General features: G+C 37.9%; 1 protein-coding gene across 3 annotated transcripts in view; it reads right to left on the bottom strand.

The window, feature by feature from the left end:
• The window catches only part of VPS54 (VPS54 subunit of GARP complex), a 102,373-nt gene that overhangs the window by 5,552 nt on the left and 81,638 nt on the right, over nt 1-15,183 (bottom strand). For all 3 annotated transcript variants that reach the window (XM_065929060.1, XM_065929062.1, XM_065929063.1), the window contains 2 exons: nt 4,329-4,436; nt 2,188-2,282 (listed from right to left, as the gene is read on the bottom strand). In XM_065929060.1, the coding sequence (XP_065785132.1) occupies nt 2,188-2,282; nt 4,329-4,436 (203 nt within the window). The remainder of the gene's footprint in view (nt 1-2,187; nt 2,283-4,328; nt 4,437-15,183) is intronic.

Below are 15,183 nucleotides of genomic sequence, written 5' to 3'. Positions count from 1 at the left end.
TGGTCTTGCTCCCTGTCTCCTGTACAATGTCATGAACCTCCGTCCATAGTTCTCAGGCACTTTGTCCATCAGATCTAGTCCCTTAAATCTATTTCTCACTTCCACTGTATAATCATTAGGGATTTGATTTAGGTCATACCTGAATGGTCTAGTGGTTTTCCCTACTTTCTTCAATTTAAGTCTGAATTTGGCAATAAGGAGTTCATGATCTGAGCCACAGTCAGCTCCCGGTCTTGTTTTTGCTGACTGTATAGAGCATTTCCATCTTTGGCTGCAAAGAATATAATCAATCTGATTTCGGTGTTGACCACCTGGTGATGTCCATGTGTAGAGTCTTCTCTTATGTTGTTAGAAGAGGGTGTTTGCTATGACCAGTGCGTTCTCTTGGCAGAACTCAGCCTTTGCTCTGCTTCATTCTGTAAAATGTTTGGAACTAGACAAAGCTGGTGGTTGCACAGAGGTGGTGTTGTGAAGGTACTAAGGGCCACTGAATTTTTAACTGTGAAATGTTTGATTTTATGTTATGTCCCAATCTCAGCTTGAAAAAAGTAAAATTTTAGAGCCATTTCAGGAAAAAAAAATTCCTGTCTTTGGCGAGAGTCTAGAGGTAAGTTTTTAGGAAATTCTATCCTTCAAGGAATCACTCAAAGGCATATTTGACTTACTAAGTATTACTGTCTTTAAAAGTGTGAGACAATGAAGATCTTGAAGGTGCCAATCCCCAAATAGTTATATTAACAAAGAAAATAACAGGTGATGAATTAATTTGGATGCTTCAGATCTACTGATCTGAAAACAACCAACTAGCAAGATTCGGTTATGGGAATTAAAGTAGGAATGTACGAGAGGAATGGGACTTTAAAATAGTATTAGGTTTCTTTGAATATTTGGTATTCATTATACTGTCATTAAACTTTTCTGTGGCTGTGGCATTTTTGAAAAAAAAATAATTCTTTAAAAAAAGAAGAAACAGGTAATAATCAAAAGAAAATCAGATTTTTGCATAAACCTCTTAAATTCAGCCTGGCGAACAAATTCAGCAGTTTGAAGCTTATAAATAGTTTTCTGCAAAATCAATTTACTGAATTCTCCAACATCACAGGTTTTAACTGTGTGGGTCCATTTTTTAAAAATAGTAAATATTAGAGCATTATATGATCTGCAGTTGGTTGAATCTGTGGATGTGGAATTGTGGATACAGAGAAACCCTGTATATGGAAGGCCAGGTACTTAAGTTATTTTCGAATTTTTCAACTGCTAGAGGGCAGCACACCTAACCCCCTCCCTTCCCTACCTTGTTCAAGGGTCAAACATACTTTTTTTTTTTTAAGGGCAAAACCAACTTCTGATTCCAAAATATGGTTTTTACGTTTGTCCCTGTAAGTTTGAAATTTAAGCCTGAAATGCCTTTAATGGGGAAAAAAATATTCCATTTCTAAAAATCCATGAACAGGTAACAAAGTACAGAAATCATACTAAGGTGTAACTTATATGATCAGTGCCTTGTATTTTATATAATCTTTAAATTCATATCCTAACCTACATTGCTCTTAACAAAAATTCTGTGACAGAACTTTTTATCATTCCCAATATAAGAAATATTAAGGCTCAGAGAGATTAAGCGACTTGCTCAGTTACAGAGCTAGTAAGTGGCCAGACTTAACCCAAGTTTTCTGATTCTAAATCTTATGTTTTATATGTCATTTTATTTCACCAATAATACATAAAATTTGTTCAGTGGCTTACAAGAAAATATATACATATTATTTTTTGTAACCGGTGGAGGAATTGAAGAGATTTTATCACTCTCATTTCATACATAAGGCACAGAGTTTAAGTGACTTTCTCATGGTCATACAGGTACAAAGTAGGACTTTGAGTTCTGTCTGGATAGCTGAAGACTACTGGGTGACCTAAGGAGGTGCTACTAATGCACACTGCCTCAAAGTAGACATATAAGGTCAGTTAACTAACTGACCATTTATAAAACACTTTAACATAAACAGACAGATAGATATAGAGATACAGCACCTCCACAGAGGCAAAAAAAAAAAAAGGCAAAAGATTGCTGATTTTACAACTATGGGGCCCTGGCAAGATTATAGTGGTAAAGAATAGCATAATGAATAAAAACTCATCAAACAACTCAATATCAGAGTATGTGGTAAAAACATGTTGAAAACATACCCATTTTGAGGTCCTCCATCATTTATCACATTTAAGTGAGATAACTGCTTTTTCAAGTGGAGTTTGTAACTTGCATTAATTCTTAAAAATAACATCTGGAAAAGAAACAAAACTAGGTTTCTTAAAGCTCTACTGACACAGAAGACATAAGTAATTAGTATTATATGGAGAAAATTTTTTGCTTTGGCATATACTTTTAAAATGTTCCTCTGAAAGTATGGAATTGCTATTTCAGTATAGTTTTTCTGCTTAGTTGGATAAAAGCTCTTTTGCCCTTTTTAGCAGTACTCCTTTTAGTGATACGATTTACTACTGTCTTTTTGCCCCTTAAAAGTCTTCTGGAATACGTAAATGGGATGAACCACATAGGTAAAAAGAATAGAGAAAAGATGGAGAATTCTGCAATTAACTAGGAACGTGATAGAGAAAAAAGTCACAATGGTAAAGGAAGGCTACTGTTACCCTTCTAAATTACTTGGAAGTATTTTATCGCTCCATTTGCAAATTTTTAATGCAATGGCCCAGTACTTCTTTGGGAAATGCCTGACCTGAAATTATACAAAACTAATCTATGGAAACAATTCTGTGAAATATATTTTCCATGACAAAAATATATAAAGTCATCTATGGAAAAGTTTTATGGAATCACTGGTACTCAAATGACAGTGATTACATAAATTCTATACTTTGTGCCCAGGTTTGAAAAGAGTTCACTTTAAATGAAGATGCAGATAAAAAATACATGAAATACCTGTGTATTCAGCTCACTGACCTGGCTAAGTCTTGCTCCAGAATTAGAACTCAGAGGGCAAATTCAGAAGGTCAGAATGTCAGAGGTGGGGGATCTTGCATGTGGAATGAAAAGGATGGTTTGACTAGGAAGACTGAGAAAGGAAAAGAAAGACCCTAGTGGGTGCTCCATATCTCAAAGCTCCTCCTAAATCCTCAGTGAGCCCCAAAGATGGTGGATAATATTTATTCATAAAGTTAGTATGATTAACGAAAACCTAGGAAAACATGAGAAGATGGTAATAGCTAGTGTAAGATGGAAGTTCAAGGTGGTGTGGAAAAGGAGACCAGAAGAAGCAAAAGCGGGGAAGAGACACAACAAAACCTACACTTTGCTCCCAAGTATCGATGCCATGCACTCAGCCAATCAGACAAACTGAAACAAGAAATGTGTCTGAAGAGCAAAAACTCCAGTGAAAGCTAAGATCATTAGTCATGTAACAACTAGGCTTGTATTAATTATAACACTGTGTGTTTGTTAAGTCGCTTCAATTGTGTCCAACTCTTTGCAACCCCGTGGACTGTAGTCCTCCAGGTGCCTCTGTCCATGGGATTCTCCAGGTAAGAATACTGGAGTTGGTTGCCATGCCCTCCTCCAGGGGATCTTCCCGACCCTAAATACAACTAGGTTTGAATGAGATCACCTGGTATAAAGGGAACAAACTAAGGTGGATAAAGAAGACTGAAAAAAAAGAAGTACTGGAACCTTTAAAGTACTACTAGGAAACGGAATTGAGGAAAGTCAGGGGTAGGACTGTCGTGGAAAAGTGGAGAAAACACTGATGATAGTGTAGGGAAAACAGTAGAGGCAGAGGATGGATACTTCATAGGAAAGAGATGCTAAAGACTACCCATTTTGCTATTTTTCCTGATTTGTGCCTACTACACACCATTTAAGCTGACCTAACAAACATTAAGGTATACTGATTGAGTTATTAAGTTATTAAGTCCATCAGTAATTCCTTCCCTATCCAATTTGGATTATAATCAGTGTGTAACTTATTCTACTATTCATTGATAAATGCTAACCCTGATTTTCAAACTAATAATGTAATAAATGATGTTGGTAGAATCTGGGACCTCTGATGACCCAATGGACAAATGAAAATCTGCTTTTTAGAATGGCTGACCACAGAGCAAAGCTACCACTGCTCTAGCCTGTCGGGGCAAGGAGGGTTCTGAAATCAGAAATTTCTATCCATGTTCCACAAGTCAATATAACAACTGGAAAAAAATAATAATGATCATAATTTAACATGAACTAAGCTTACATGTGCCAAAAGTACATAAAAACACTTCAATTCTGCATGCATATTATGTTATATATAATAGTTTTAGGAATTACTACTCACTTGCGTTTGTTCTTCAGGAAGGAGATCAAATATAGCTTCATGCATTTTTGCCATTTGCTTACAAATATTCCTGAAACAGGCAGAAGGAACGGGAGCTTTCACTTCATACTGGCAGGGAAAAATAATGAGAATTATATTCATGTCCTCTGTAATGTGTACTATCCCCACAGTTCCCTAAAACATATTATTTTCTGCCCTTACACATCTAACTCTGATAGAGTTGAAGCTTACACTTCAACTATATTCTGTGCTACTCATGCAAATCTTAAAATTTTTTCATCAAAAATTCTAATCTACTTTGAGACAGCCAGCATAATTTAGTGGCTAAGAACACAGACTGCTTCCCTTCTTAAGATGGGCGCGTGATATGTTACTCAGTCACGGTCTGACTCTTTGCGACCCCATGGACTGTAGCCCGCCAGGCTCCTTTGTCCATGGAGTATTCCAGGCCAGAATACTGCAGCAGGTTACCATTCCTTACTCGAGGGGATCTTGACTCAGATACGGAACTTGCATCTCTTGCGTCTCCTGCATTGATAGGCAGATTCTTTACCATGGCGCAACCTGGGAAGCCCTAAAGATGGACTGCTTGCGTTCAAATTCCAACTCTTAAAATTCTTAACTATGTGAGATTGGGTGAGTTACTTCTCTGTATTAGGTGAGATATTTCTCTATATCTCAAAGGGCTTTTCCTGAGGATTTTAAAAGATGGTTCATAAGAACTCAAAACTGTGTGATACAAAGGAAGTACTCAAAAATATTAGCTACTATTCTGGCTCAATATAGAATAATGAATCCTTAAAGTAGGCTCTTCAAATTAAGTTTGTTTTTTAAACATGATTTTAAGAATGTGTTCAAAGTGGTCATATTTGAAATCAATATAACTGGTAGAACTAAAATGTTCTTTTTCTTTCGTAGGCGGGTCAATATTGTAATCATATTTATCCTAATTTTCAAGTATCTATACTAAAAATTTTTAATTAGGTAAATTCATTAATTATTCTTACATCTGGAACAGTACACTGGTATGATTGAGATAATCACATTTTGGCCCACATTATAGAGTTCACAGCTTAAATTATACATCATTTTCATTTATAAGACAAATTTGGGCCAAATAACTATATTTTAGATGCACTAATCTTACATAGTTTATTAAAATGATGAGTTCCAATATATGGTGGTAGTAGAACCATGTAAAAGTTATCATGTGACTGGACCAAGCAACCTTGTGACCACTCAATGATTTGTCTCTCTTCAGCCTACAGTAAATCAAATATCCCCTTTTCTCTTTTTATTAACAGTTCTAAGATATAATTTGTATACCATAAAATTCACCCCTTTAAAGTGTACAATTAACTGCTTTTTTAGTAAACTCATAGCTATACAACCATCACCACTAATTTACAAACACTTCCATCAACCCAAAAAGAAACTCCATATCCATTAGCAGGCACTCCCCATTCCTCCTTCTCCTCAGTTCCTGTCAACCACTAATCACTAATGGAATCATATAGCATATCACTTTTGTGACTGGCTTCTTTCACTTAGCATGCTTTCAAAGGTTCGTCCATGTTGCATCAAGTACGTCATCCTTTTATGGCTGTATGATATTCCATTGCATGAATAAATCATAGTTAATCCAGTCATCAGTTAATAGACATTTGGACCATTTCTACTTTTTGGCTATTATGAATAATAATGCTATGAACATTCATGTACAAATTTCTGTGTAGACAGATGTTATCAATTCTCTTGAAGTAGAATTACTGGGTCATATGGTAACTCCATGTTCAACCTTTTGAGGAAATGCAAAATGTTTTCCAAAGTGGCTGTATCACTTTGCAATTCCACCCAGCAATGTATGAGGGTTCCAATTTCTCCATACTCTCTCCAATACTTGTTACTGTCCTTATTTTAGCCATCCTAGTGGGTATGAAATAATCTCACAATGGCAAAATCCCCTTATCTTAATTACCCCCATGTCCTCGGTTGAATAATATCCCCCCAAGATTCATGTCCACTTGGAGCATCCTAAGGTAATACTGGATTCGAGTGGGCCCTAAATCCACTGACTGGTATTATTATAAAAGAAAGGAGAGGGACACTTAGACACAGAAACACACAGAGGGAAGATGGTCATGTGAAGACAGAGGCAGGGACTGAAGTGATGGATCTACAAGTCAAGGAATGCCAACAACTGACAGCAAGCACATGAAGCTAGAAAGAGGCAAGGAAGTTTTCTCTGTTAGAGCCTTCAGAGGAAGCATGGTCTGGGGACACTTTGATTCGGGATTTCTATCCTCCAAAAACTACAAGACAATGCACTTCTTGTTCTGAGCCCCTTACTCTGTGGGAATGTTATGGCAGCCCTAGTAAACTAGTATACCCCTCAAAACTTTCATTCATCACTGCTTTCTCTCAAAATAGTATTCTTTCTGTATGACTTTTACCATACATGGCTTCAATCATTTAAATGTGATACTGTACTTTTTTATTCTCAACCTTTAAACTTTGGTTCTTGCCACCATCCAAACAATCTTCCCTCTACCATAAACAATCTTCTGAAATGTCTCTCTGGAAAAAAATAACTAAAGAGGTCCTAATTTCCAAATTTAATAACTTTTTTAGTTCCCCTTCCTCATTTCTCTGCAGTATTTCACACAACCTCCCACTGGAAACATCATCCTGGTGCAGGACAATGCTTTCCCAGTTTCTTCCTCCTAACCTTCCCTCTTCCAGCTCCTGTCTCCCAAGTGCAAAGCAACTTTAATATTAATCCTCTCTTATCTTCCTCACTTTGCTCTTGTCAGTGTTGTTCAATCCCATGACTTCTAATATATCTCTAGTTATGAACCACTTTATTACATGCTCCCCTTTATTACATTCATTACATACTCCAATCCACATTTGAGCTTACCATGATCTTTCCCAAACCTGCTCTCTTACCTGTTTCAATTACTACTACCAATATTACCATCCTCCTGGTCACACAGACTTGAAATCTCCAACTTAAGTTTTTAACTCCTTCTTTTCTTTGTTTTCCTTGTATTGAATCAGTGACTAAGTCTCACCAATTATACTTTCAAATTATTTTACACATTAGTTACTATTTTGAGCTAGAAAATTTTTTGTTGTGGGGGCCATCCTGGGTATTGCAGGATATTCAGCAGCATCCTTAGTCTCTACTCACTAATGACTAGTACCATCCCACACAAAACTGTAACAACCAAAATACTGCCAGAGATAAAGTGCGGATGACAAACCAACACATGAAAAGATACTCAACATACTAGTCATTACAGAAATTAAAACCACAATGAGATACTCTCAATGCAGAACCACTAGAAGACTAATGTTAAAAAACAGACAACATAAAGAGCTGGTGAAGACAAAGAGTATCCAGAAGTCTTATACATCACGAAATTGTATAGTCATTTCAGAAAATCATTTGGCAGTTTTTTTTTTAATAAAGTTACCATAAAGTTTTACATTTCTGGCAGAGGAGGAGCTAAGATGGTGGAGGAATAGGATGAGGAGACCACTTTCTCCACTACAAATTCATGGAAAGAACATCTGAACGCTGAGCAAACTTCACAAAACAACTTCTGACAGCTAGCAGGAGACATAGGGCGCCCAGAAAAGCAGCCCATCGTCTTTGAAAGGAGGTAGGACAAAATATAAAAGATAAAAAGAGAGACAAAAGAGCTAGGGACAGAGACCCGTCCTGTGAAGGGAGTCGTAATAGAGGAAGTTTCCAAACACCAGGAAACCCTCGCACTGGTGGGTCTGGGGGAAGTTTTCAAATCTCCGAGGGCAACGCAACTGGGAGGAAAAATAAATAAAATCCACAGATTACATGCCTAAAAGCAACTCCCAGCAGAAAAGTACCTCAGACGCCTGCATCCGCCACGAGCAAGTGGGGGCAGAACGGAGAGGAGCAGGCGGCACTGCTTAGGGTAAGTACCGGGCCGAATGCCCTGAGGGCAATCATAAGGAGCTAACGTGAGGTAGCAACTTAAACTGTGGGATAGCAAGAGAGAGAGAGAGAAAATTAACCGGCAGTTCGCAGAACAAAGGGGCTGAGCAATTCCAGAGAAGAGCTAGCCGGCAGCAGACCGGCCCATCCCCCGCTGGAGGCAGGAGGCAGGGGAGAGGGGAAAGGGGCAAACTTGGCCCCAGAGAAGGCACGCCCTACCAAACTGCAAACACGCTTCCAGTCTCTAACCAAAGACTTCCTGAGATTCTGGATGGTCGACATTCGCCGGGAGGGTTTCGGCTAGAGGCCAGCTCCCGAGAACAATCACAAGGTGCACCCGACCAGCGCTCAGAAACTGAGGCTGGGGCCCCGGAGGGGATAAGGCGCGTTGCACCCAAGGAGAGTGCGCCCGTCAAGCTCCTGGCTGCCTAAGCTGCTCAGGCCGGGCAAGGCACAAAACGAGGGTCCAACCGAGTCCGCGCTTTTGTGGAATACCAGAAAACTAGAATCGCATGCAACGCAGGGCTCGCTCCCTATAGAGCAGCTGGGAGCCTGAGCAGTGTAGGCGGGAAAAGCACACACTCAGGAGTGGGGGAAAACCCAGTGTGGCCAGAACCCAGCAAATGCTCCCCACACAGGCCAGTGACATTTGTCTGCAGCGCCCCTCACACCCAGCAGCATGACTGAACAAGCGAACCTGAACAAGAGACCACCTCCACCCGCCTGTGTCAGGGTGGAAATTAGACACTGAAGAGACTGGCAAACAGAAGCCAAATAAACAAAGGGAACCGCTTCAGAAGTGACCGCTGCAACAGATTAAAATCCCTGTAGGTAACACCGACTACACCGGAAATGGCCTATAGATATCGAGAGGTGTAAGCTGGAACGAGAAGCTATCTGAAACTGAACCAAACCCATACTGACCGCAACAGCTCCAGAGAAATTCCTAGATATATTTTTACGTTTTTTTTATTTAAAAATTTTTTTTTCATTTTTTTAAAAATTTTTTCTCTTTTATTTTCTTTTAAAATTCCCTATTACTCCTCCATTACTCCTTAACTTTCATTTTCATATATTTTTACCATTTTTTTAATTGGAAAAAATTTTTTTTTAATTTTTTTCCTCTTATTTTCTTTTAAAGTACTCTATTACTCCTCTATTATTCCTTAATTTTCAATTTCATTTCACTATAACCTTGCAAAAAAAAAAAGAGGCCCTATTTTTAAACCAAACTTCATATATATTTCTAAAATTTTTTGTGTTTTTGTTTTTGTTTTTAATGCTGTATTTTTAAGAGTCTAACCTCTACTCTAGATTTTTAATCTTTGCTTTTCAGTATTTGATATCAATATTGGACATTTAAGAATCCAATATTCAGTACCCATTTTTACTCAGGACTATGTTGATTACTCTCTCCCACTTTTGACTCTCTGTTTTCTCCCTCAGATCACCTCTATTTCCTCCCTCCCCCTTTTCTTCCCAATCCAATCCTGTGAATCTCTGTGGCTGTCTGGCCTACGGAGAACACTTTGGAAACACAGAATTGCGTAGATCTGTCTCTCTCCTCTTGAGTCTCCCTATTTCTCCTCCTGCTCATCTCTATCTCCCTCCTCCCTCTCCTCTTCTTCATCTAACTCTGTGAACTTCTCTGTGTCCCTCATGGTGGAGAATCTTTTCACCATTAACCTGGAAGTTTTATTATCAGTGCTGTATAGCTGGAGAAGTCTTGAGACTACTGGAAGAATAAGACTGAAATCCAGAGGCAGGAGACTTAAGCCCAAAACTTGAGAACACCTGAAAACTCCTGACTACAGGAAACATTAAGTAATAAGAGACCATCCAAAAGCCTCCATACCTACACTGAAACCAACGACCACCCAAGAGCCAATAAGTTCCAGAGCAAGACATACCACGCAAATTCTTTAGCAACGCAGGAATATAGCCTGAGTGTCAACATACTGGCTGCCCAAAGTCACACCTAACACACAGACCCATCTCAAAACTCACTACTGGACACTCCATTGCACTCCAGAGAGAAGAAATCCAGTATCACACACCAGAACACCAACGCAAGCTTCCCTAACTAGGAAACCTTGACGAGCCAATCGTCCAATCCCACCCACTGGGTGAAACCTCCACAATAAAAAGGAACCACAGACCACCAGAATACAGAAAGCCCACTCCAGACACAGCAATCTAAACAAGAGGAAAAGGCAGAGAAATACCCAACAGGTAAAGGAACATGAAAAATGCCCACAAGTCAAACAAAAGAGGAGGAGATAGGGAATCTACCTGAAAAAGAATTTAGAATAATGATAATAAAAATGATCCAAAATCTTGAAAACAAAATGGAGTTACAGATAAATAGCCTGGAGACAAAGATTGAGAAGATGCAAGAAATGTTTAATAAGGACCTAGAAGAAATGAAAAAGAGTCAATTAAAAATGAATAATGCAATAAATGAGATCAAAAACACTCTGGAGGGAACCAACAGTAGAATAACTGAGACAGAAGACAGGGTAAGTGAGGTAGAAGATAAAATGGTGGAAATAAATGAAGCAGAGAGGAAAAAAGAAAAAAGAATCAAAAGAAATGAGGATAACCTCAGGGACATCTGGGACAATGTGAAATGCCCCAACATTCGAATCATAGGAGTCCCAGACGAAGAAGACAAAAAGAAAGGCCATGAGAAAATACTTGAGGAGATAATAGCTGAAAACTTCCCTAAAATGGGGAAGGAAATAGTTACACAGGTCCAAGAAATCCAGAGGGTCCCAAACAGGATAAACCCAAGGTGAAACTTCCCAAGACACATATTAATCAAATTAATAAAGATCAAACAGAAAGAAAAAATATTAAAGCAGCAAGGGAGAAACAACAAATAACACACAAAGGGATTCCCATAAGGATAACAGCTGATCTATCAATAGAAACCTTTCAGGCCAGAAGGGAATGGCAGGACATACTTAAAGTAATGAAAGAGAATAACCTACAACCTAGATTACTGTACCCAGCAAGGATCTCATTCAGATATGAAGCAGAATTCAAAAGCTTTACAGACAAGCAAAAGCTGAGAGAATTCAGCATCACCAAACCAGCTCTTCAACAAATGCTAAAGGATCTTCTCTAGACAGGAAACACAGAAAGGTTGTATAAACATGAACCCAAAACAACAAAGTAAATGGCAACGGGACCACACCTATCAATAATTACCTTAAATGTAAATGGGTTGAATGCCCCAACCTAAAGACAAAGACTGGCTGAATGGATACAAAAACAAGATCCCTAAATATGCTATCTACAAGAGACCCACCTCAAAACAAGGTACACATACAGACTAAGAGTGAAGGGCTGGAAAAAAATATTTCACGCAAACAGAGACCAAAAGAAAGCAGGAGTTGCAATACTCATATCAGATAAAATAGACTTTAAAATAAAGGCTGTGAAAACAGACAAAGAAGGACACTACATAATGATCAAAGGATCAATCCAAGAAGAAGATATAACAATGATAAATATATATGCACCCAACATAGAAGCACCGCAATACGTAAGGCAAACGCTAACAAGTATGAAAGAGGTAATTAATAGTAACACAATAATGGAGACTTTAATAACCCACTCACAACTATGGACAGATCAACTAAACAGAAAATTAACAAGGAAACACAAACTTTCAATGACACAATGGACCAGTTAGACCTAATTGATATCTATAGGACATTTCACCCCAAAACAATCAATTTCACCTTTTTCTCAAGTGCACACAGAACCTTCTCCAGAATAGATAACATCCTGGGCCATAAATCTAGCCTTGGGAAATTCAAAAAATTGAAATCATCCCAGTCATCTGCTCTGACCACAATGCAGTAAGATTAGATCTCAATTACAGGAAAAAAATGATTAAAAATTCAAACATAGGGAGGCTAAATAACACACTTCTGAATAACCAACAAATCATAGAAGAAATCAAAATATGCATAGAAACAAATGAAAATGAAAACACAACAACCCAAAACCTATGGGACACTGTAAAAGCAGTGTTAAGGGGAAGGTTCATAGCATTAGAGGCTTATCTCAAGAAACAAGAAAAAAGTCAAATAAATAACCTAACCCTACACCTAAAGCAACTAGAGAAGGCAGAAATGAAGAACTCCAGGATTAGTAGCAGGAAAGAAATCTTAAAAATTAGGGCAGAAATAAATGCAAAAGAAACTAAAGAGAACATAGCAAAAATAAACAAAGCTAAAAGATGGTTTTTTGAAAAAATAAACAAAATTGACAAACTGTTAGCAAGACTCATTAAGAAACAAAGGGAGAAGAACCAAATTAACAAAATTAGAAAGGAAAATGGAGAGATCACAACAGACAACACTGAAATACAAAGGATCATAGAGACTACTACCAGCAGCTCTATGCCAATAAAATGGACAACTTGCAAGAAATGGACAAATTCTTAAAAGAGCATAACTTTCCAAAACTGAACCAGAAAGAAATAGAAGATCTTAACAGACCCATCACAATCAAGGAAATCGAAACTGTAATCAGAAATCTTCCAGCAAACAAAAGCCCAGGACCCGATGGCTTCACAGCTGAATTCTACCAAAAATTTAGAGAAGAGCTAACACACATCTTACTCAAACTCTTCCAGAAAATTGCAGAAGAAGGTAAACTTCCAAACTCATTCTATGAGGCCACCATCACCCTAATTCCAAAACCAGACAAAGATGCCACAAAAAAAAGAAAACTACAGGGCAATATCACTGATGAACATAGATGCAAAAATCCTTAACAAAATTCTAGCAAACAGAATCCAACAACATATTAAAAAGATCATACATCATGACCAAGGGGGCTTTATCCCAGGAATGCAAGGATTCTTTAATATCCGCAAATCAATCAATGTAATACACCACATTAACAAATTGAAAGATAAAAACCATATGATTATCTCAATAGATGCAGAAAAAGCCTTTGACAAAATTCAGGATCCATTTATGATTAAAACTCTCCAGAAAGCAGGAATAGAAGGAACATACCTCAACATAATAAAAGCTATATACGTCAAACCCACAGCAAGCATTACCTTCAAAGGTGAAAAACTGAAAGCATTTCCCCTAAAATCAGGAACAAGACAAGGGTGCCCACTCTCACCACTACTACTTAACATAGTTTTGGAAGTTTTGGCCACAGCAATCAGAGCAGAAAAAGAAGTAAAAGGAATCCAGATAGGAAAAGAAGACGTGAAACTCTCGCTGTTCACAGGTGACATGATCCTCTACATAGAAAACCCTAAAGACTCTTCCAGAAAATTACTAGAGCTAATCAGCAAATATAGTAAAGTTGCAGAATATAAAATTAACACACAGAAATCCCTTGCATTCCTATACACTAACAATGAGAAAACAGAAAGAGAAATTAAGAAAACAACACCATTCACCATTGCAAAAAAAGAATAAAATACTTAGGAGTATATCTACCTAAAGAAACAAAAGACCTATACATACAAAACTATAAAACACTGATGAAAGAAATCAAAGAGGACACAAACAGATGGAGAAACATACTGTGTTCATGGATTGGAAGAATCAATATTGTCAAAATGACTATACTACCCAAAGCAATCTATAGATTCAATGCAATCCCTATCAAGCTACCAACGGTATTTTTCACAGAGCTAGAACAAATAATTTCACAATTTGTATGGAAATACAAAAAAACCTCGAATAGCCAAGTAATCTTGAGAAAGAAGAATGGAACTGGAGGAATCAACCTGCCTGACTTTAGACTCTACTACAAAGCTAAAGTCATCAAGACAGTATGGTACTGGCACAAAGACAGAAATAAAAATCAATGGAACAGAATAGAAAGCCCAGAGATAAATCCAGAAACCTTATCTGGACACCTTATCTTCGACAAAGGAGGCAAGAATATACAATGGAAAAAAAACAACCTCTTTAACAAGTGGTGCTGGGGAAACTGGTCAACCACTTGTAAAAGAATGAAACTAGAACACTTTCTAACATCATACACAAAAATAAACTCAAAATGGATTAAAGATCTAAATGTAAGACCAGAAACTATAAAACTCCTAGAGGAGAACATAGGCAAACACTCTCCGACATAAATCACAGCGGGATCCTCTATGACCCACCTCCCAGAATATTGGAAATAAAAGCAAAAATAAACAAATGGGACCGAATGAAACTTAAAAGCTTTTGCACAACAAAGGAAACTATAAGCAAGGTGAAAAGACAGCTCTCAGATTGGGAGAAAAGAATAGCAAACGAAGCAACAGACAAAGGATTAATCTCAAAAATATACAAGCAACTCCTGCAGCTCAATACCAGAAAAATAAAGGACCCATCAAAAAATGGGCCAAAGATCTAAACAGACATTTCTGCAAAGAAGACATACAGATGGTTAACAAACACATGAAAAGATACTCAACATTACTCATTATCAGAGAAATGCAAACCAAAACCACAATGAGGTACCATTACACACCAGTCAGGATGGCTGCTATCCAAAAGTCTACAGGCAATGAATGCTAGAGAGGGTGTGGAGAAAAGGGAACCCTCTTACACTGTTGGTAGGAATGCGAACTAGTACAGCCACTATGGAGAACAGTGTGGAGATTTCTTAAAAAACTGGAAATAGAACTGCCATATGACCCAGCAATCCCACTTCTGGGCATACACACCGAGGAAACCAGATCTGAAAGAGACACGTGCACCCCCGTGTTCATCACAGCACTGTTTATAATAGCCAGGACATGGAAGCAACCTAGATGCCCATCAGCAGACGAATGGATAAGGAAGCTGTGGTACATATACATACACCATGGAATATTACTCAGCCATTAAAAAGAATTCA

This window comes from Muntiacus reevesi, chromosome 3 (assembly GCF_963930625.1).
Source record: "Muntiacus reevesi chromosome 3, mMunRee1.1, whole genome shotgun sequence".
NCBI classification, from domain to species: domain Eukaryota; kingdom Metazoa; phylum Chordata; class Mammalia; order Artiodactyla; family Cervidae; genus Muntiacus; species Muntiacus reevesi.
Note: the sequence above shows the minus strand (reverse complement) of the source record. Positions and strands in the feature narration are given on the sequence as shown.